At 47.8% G+C, this 6,398-nt stretch overlaps 1 protein-coding gene across 1 annotated transcript; it reads right to left on the bottom strand.

The window, feature by feature from the left end:
• Nucleotides 1-454: 454 nt before the first annotated feature.
• LOC131407946 (olfactory receptor 52K1-like) lies at nt 455-1,459 on the bottom strand. The gene has a single exon (XM_058544538.1). It carries the CDS (start codon nt 1,457-1,459, stop codon nt 455-457), a length of 1,005 nt encoding a protein of 334 aa, XP_058400521.1.
• Nucleotides 1,460-6,398: the final 4,939 nt, after the last annotated feature.

Here is a 6,398-nt window from a genome sequence, read left to right on the forward strand (position 1 = left end):
CTTCTCTGTTAAGTGTTCTGTGTTAGCGATAGTCCCTCCTCTATGTTCCCAGAGAATTTTGTAGATAAAGCTATTATTGAACATTACATGTCTTTATAGCTTGCTAGATTGGAACCTCCTTCAGGGAAGAGACCAATTTTTTCTTTCTTTCTTTGCAATCATGGGGTAAGCATGATGTAAGTATAATAAATGTTTGAAGACTGAATGAGTGAGTGAATGAATGAATGAAAATCACATGCAGAAGAAAGGGGAGAAAAGAAAGAGAAAAGAAAGAGTTTACTTTGCAGTTGGTTACTGTGTAACTCCAGATGAGTAGCTATTCCTCAGAAAATGGATAAAAGACTCTCAAAGATGAATGCAGATAGCCAAAGCCAAAGTATAGCAGGGATGACTCACTTGCACATTTACCCACTTGATAGTGGGAGTGACTGTAGGACCCACAAGTCCCAGAGAGTCAGGCAGGAAGCTCCCTATACGAGGGCAGGGACTGGGGCTTCTTGGTGGGGACCTGTAGCTGTGCCCTTTGGAACAGAGATAACAGGTGCTGCCTGATTTCCTTGGCCCTGGCGCCGTAGATGACAGGGTGGACCAGACATGGGAGCAGCAGGTAGAAGGCACTGAGCAGGTTGTGCACGTCCTGGGTGGCTGTGCGGGCCACACGGTAGACGATGGATGAGGACATGGTGGAGGAGTAGACAGTGAAGATGACCAGCAGGTGGGAGCCACAGGTGTTCAGGGCCTTGGAACGTGCTTGACCTGATGAAATCCGGAAGGCAGCATGGATGATGCGGGAGTAGGAGGCTCCAAGTAGCAGCATGTCCAGGACTCGGTTGAAGATGCGGACAGTGAGCCCCACAGTCTTGTTTAGGGAGATGTCCCCACAGGAGAGCTTCATCAGGGCCATGTGCTCACAGGCAAAGTGGTGGATCACGTCTGAGCGGCAGAAGCGAACCCGGAAGGCCAGCACCACCACTGGAGCAACAATGCAGGTGCTCCTGGCCGCTGCCACCCCCACCAGGCCAGCCAGCAACTGGCCTGTCACTATCTCCGAGTAGTGGAGCGGGTAGCAGATGGCGACATAGCGGTCCAGGGCCGTGACCAGGAGGATGTTGCAGTCAAAGACAATGAGGAAGTAGATGCAGAACATCTGGAGCAGACAGCGAGGCAGGGAGACGCGGTTGAAGCGGGTGGAGAGGCTGAACAGCATGGCGGGCACCACGGTGGTGGCGGCACAGATGTTGACAGTCAGGAGCAGGGCGATGAGCAGGTACATGGGCTGGTGCAGGCTCCTCTGGGCTGCCACTGTGTGGATGACCAGGGCATTGGCGGAGATGATCACCATGTAGAGGCTGAGGAAGGGTATCACCAAGAGGGCGCGGGACTCCTGCAGCCCCGGGAAGCCCACTAGGAGGAAGCTGGTGTAGGACACGTTGGAGCCGCCGTTGCTCCACCCTGACATCTTCCCTGGGGAGCAGGATGGCTCTGGGAGAGGGAGATAGCAGCTCTGGTGTTGGAACCCAGCCTACCTGCCCCAGCCTCAACAGGCTGCGCTGGGTGCCTTGCTCTTCATGAAATACAATATTTCTATAGAGAAAATAGAGAGTTTTTTGTTACCATTTAGTGAGGTGTTTCAAAAAATAACTGTCTTCCATAGCCTCAACTTTTTGTTTTTCCTTTCTTTTTCTATAAAAATCCTTCCTTTATTTTTTCACTAACAAACCCTTATTGAGGACCTACTTTGTGAGAGGCACCATGCTAGGGGCTTGGAATACACAATAGTGGATTGTGTTTGTCTTGAATGAGCTCACATTGTACTGAGCAAGACTGAAGTGATGAGTGAGAAGTAAAACACAGTGCATAACAGGATGTTAAAATGGGACTCTTTCTGCCCTTGTTTCAGGTGATGTGCTGAAAGCCCAAGAACAAAACACAAGGCAAGTACTCTTTCTTCATTCCAAACAGAGGTGGTGGAGCAGACTACCTATGCTTGATTTACAGAGGGTGTGGCTGAAGACTGTTGTTGTGACCTTAACCCAACACCCACTTATCTGGAGAGTATAAAAGGTTTGAGGTTGGAGAGCTCGGGAGAGAGAAAGCCTTTGGAGAGAACCGGCATTTTCCTTTTCCACATCCCATGGGGGATGGCAGAGAAGGGAACTTACTCCTCATCTTGAGCTAGCGAGAGGAACTTGAAAAAGATAGAGCCCCGAACCTAAATCCCCATAAGTACGTTATGATCTACCACTTTTAGTAACCCTATTAAGATTAGAGTTGAGTGGAATCATTTGTTCATAGTGAAGCTCTTTGTTGATTAGAGATTACCTCTTTCTTTTCTTGGCATTACATCCTGACTATTTAACCATCAATTCTAGGAGTTTGACAGGCATTGGCTTTGAGTTGCCATTATCTACCTTCCTCTCATTTTGGTGAATTGGTATTCTTGCCAATTTCTACACTTTCTCCATGATTGTATCAAAGAATATTGGGAGGAAACCATGAAAACATTGGCTAGTTCTTTCAATAATCTACAACTTAACTTTTATTAGCACAGTCAGATGTTCTGTTATGATCTCTTCCCCGTCTTGGGCTTTATTTCCTTCTCAACTAGGTTTGTCTGCCTTTAATGGTTTCAGAGTATTTCCTATAATATAAAAGAAAGAATAAAAATGGAGATCAGCAGTTTCTCTCTATCATCTTTTCACACTGTGTGATCTGACCAAGCTGGACAGAGCCCTGTTTCTTTTGTCCTTTCTTTCTCCTCCTCTCTGTCCCTCTCTCCACCTTCTCCTCCTTTCTAGGAAGAATCTGGAAACTCCATTCTCCCCAACCCTGGCTGTATGATTATTGCCCCTTGAGGAATATGGACATCTAATCCTGGGGGGCCATCCTAGGCTGACCCCAAAGTATCAGAGAAGAGTGGGGATCCTGGAACTGGGGCTCAGGGAGATGGCCCCAGTCCATGACTGAGGCTCACACAGAGGAGACTGGGGAGTGACAGGAAGGACCTGCTCCGATCTCAAGCTATTTAGTGGTCAAGAACCACAGGGGCAGGGAGAGAGGAAGTTGGTTGACTTTGTTCTTCCTTGGCCTCCAGCTGGGATCATAGGATCAGAGAACAAGGCACCCGAGACCACAGACTCCAAGTCCAAGAACCTTGGAACAACGGGGTGGGGCTGCCTGTTGGGGCACAGAGTCCAGCCCCCCAGCGGGTGTGTGGTTCTCTCTAAGGTAGCCTGATCAGTGGGAGCCCAGCATCTGCTTCCCTCTCCCTCACTTTGGGAAGGGTAAAGTTTTTATTGCAGTCCATCCTATTTAGGGCACCCATCCTCTCGTGAGGCGGCCATCTTATCACAGGGTGGCCCATCTTAGCATGCGGCAGAGCCCACTGTTACGAAGTTCTCTGTGTCGAGCCACCATCATTCTCTCTGAAGCTTCCTCCCACTGCTCCTGGTTGTGCTGCCTGGAGCCACTCAGAGCCCATCTTATCTACAAAGCCTTGTCTTCTAGGGGAAGGTCTTAGGGTCGAGTGTTTGGATTGGGTTAAAAGTGATCCTGACAGAACAGGGTGCTGGGTGTGGTTTTCTGTCTCCTCACCTCACAGGAGACAGCACAGGGCTGGGGCTGGTACTGTGAAGGAGAAGAAAGGTTTGGCTGGTGGGAGGTCAGAAGGAAAAGAGGAGGACCCAAAGCTGAAGGATGCAGGTGGCTCCTGGGCACATGGGGACATGGGGTATGGAGCAAGACAGACCTCATTGTGAATCCTGGTCCTGCCACTCACTGTCTGTGACTCTGGGCAAGGGACTTACATGAGTCTCACCTGTAAAATGGGAATAAACAATATTGGCCTTGCAAGATGACAGGGAGGATTAAATGGCTGAAAACTGTAAAGCTGATGAGCAGTGTGGTGCCTAACTGATGTGAGGGGCCCCCTTTCTTCATGCCTCTTTTTGAAGTGGAAGGAAGTGGGTTCTGGGCATGGCCCCAAACACTAGACAGTAGCAGGGAGTTTGGGGACAGAGGAAAGGCTGCTGCTTTGGTCAATGGGCTTGGGGACACGCCCAGAGGTCTCCCTTCATTCTACTTCTGAATTTCTAGCCATAGATCTTGTACAATCTTAGTTCCCACCTGTCCAGAAAAGGGAAGGTCTACCTTTAGGTCTGTTCCTCACAGAAGGGTCCCTCAGGGCATTAGCAGTCACCCCGCTGCCAGTAGATACCCTGTCCTCAGGCATGCAGACTAGTGGGGTGGATGTGGCTGCATCAACACACGGAAGAGAAGGCTAGGGTTTGGGAGGGGTGGTGGTGATGGGAGAGGCATAGGCTGATTTAAGATCCATTTTTGAGCTGCTTAATGGGCATCGGTAGGAGATGACTAGGTTTCACTTATCTCCTTGGAAGAGGAAAAGGAGTAAATCGGACTCAGTCTGCCACAATATGGCTCTGGTTTAGACTCAGAGGATAGTTCAGAAGACATTTCCACATTCAAAGACCTTAAAACCTGGGCTTAGAAGCTGGGAAGATGGATACTCAGGGGTGATCCCTTCTTTCTCTCTGGACCAGAGGAGGCAGGAGCCTTGGCCAAAGGATTAGGGGTGACTGGGATGGCCTTGGAAGTCCCCACCAGCCCTCACTCCCTGGGCTAAACTCTGACCTTATCATCTTCTAGGTGAGAGCTTCCCCTGGCTCCCTACCTGGCCAAGACCAAACTTTCTTACTTACCAGGACTTACGCAGGCAGGAGAAGTAGGCATAGGCTGGGTCAGGCCGGGCTCCTGGAAGGTAGTTAAATTCACTCCATTCATCCCTGGGGGAACTCACAGAGCTTCCCAGTCCCCACTCCTAGGCTCCCACTTAGCCAATTACCAGGGCCCCAGGAATTGCCAGGATGAAAGTGTGTCCCGCAGGGGTCTGTGGGCTGAGGGAAACAGTGTGAGCAGAGAGCAGCATCCTGATACAGATGTGCTGTGGGAACAGTGAGGGGCTTGTTTGGGGGAGCTGGAGTTCCACAGAGAGTAGTTCTCCAGATCCTCCCTTGACCCTCTGTCCCCACATCCTTTCCAAGTCATCTTATCCACCTTAGGGTTCAATCACTTATCTACCCTAATTACCCACATATCTCTCTATCCAGCTCTCTCCCTGGTACCCCAGACCCATCTACTTGCTTGTTAGAAACCTCCACCCGGACGTTCCACAGGAAACTCAAGCATATCAAGCCTTGCCCTGAAGTCACACCTTCATACCAAAAAGTTGTCATCTTTCTGTGCTCCCTGTGTTAGAGATGCTATCACTGTCCCTGTTTTCCAAATCAGAATTTGTGTGTGTGTGTGTGTCTGTGTGTGCGTGTGAGTGAGAGAAAGAGAGAGAGGGCGCGCGAAAGAGAGCGAATATGAATGAACATCAATCAAGGCTGGGAAAGGCATCCAGGGTTGCTCACTCTTCATACCTAATCCCTCGCCAAGCCCTGCCAAGACTTTGTTTCTTCTTTGCGATGCGTCCCTCATCTCTGCGCCCTCCACCACTAACTATCCTGTGCTGGGTAACATCATTTCTGGTCTGCTTATTGCGACTGCCTCTTTGCTGGTGTCTTTTCTCTGTCTCACACTCGGTAGGTGAGAGTGTACCTACTGAGCCTTCTTTTTCTTAGTCTCTGCCAACTTGGTAGATGAAATATGGTATTTCCTTGATTATATTTGTTGGTTACTATTGATATTGGCTATTGTTTTCTTAAGTTTGTACACCTGCTGTTTTTCTTCTTTTGTGAATAGGCTATTTATTGCAATTTATAAAAAGAATCTTAGTGTTTTGCTTGCTTAACTCCTTCTTGAATTCTCAGTCTTTCCATAATAAGACTCAAATTCTCCAGGAGGGCAGAAGGCCCTCACTCTGTGCTATGCGTGGCTCTCTAGCACTGTTTCCTGTCTCTCTCTCACTTACGTTCTGTCTCCATCATTATGTTAACACCGACCATATCATGTTTTGAGAGTCCAAAACATACCAGGCATTTGGCCAGACATTTGTATATAATAAACTATTTTTTTAATCAATATAATTGATATATAACATGTATTAGTTTCAGATTTACAACATGATGATTCTATATTTGTATATATTGCAAAAAGATCACCATAATAAGTCTAGTTAACATCCATCACCACATATAGTTACAATTTTTTTTCTTGTGATGAGAACTTTTAAGATCTACTCTCTTAGTAACTTTCAAATATACAATACACTGTTATTAACTATAGTCACCATGCTGTATATTATATCCCATGACATTTATTTTATTACTGGAAGTTTGTAACTATCTCCCACCTCCCCCATTCCCTATCTCTCTCTTTTTTTTTTTTGTGAGGAAGATCAGCCCTGAGCTAACATCCGTGTTCATCTTCCTCTTTTT

Source organism: Diceros bicornis, chromosome 7 (genome assembly GCF_020826845.1).
Source record: "Diceros bicornis minor isolate mBicDic1 chromosome 7, mDicBic1.mat.cur, whole genome shotgun sequence".
Lineage (NCBI taxonomy): Eukaryota > Metazoa > Chordata > Mammalia > Perissodactyla > Rhinocerotidae > Diceros > Diceros bicornis.

What these genes read in the sequence shown, in the direction of transcription:
- LOC131407946 (XM_058544538.1), bottom strand. Translation starts at nt 1,459, where the DNA reads ATGTCAGGGTGGAGCAACGGCGGCTCCAACGTGTCCTACACCAGCTTC.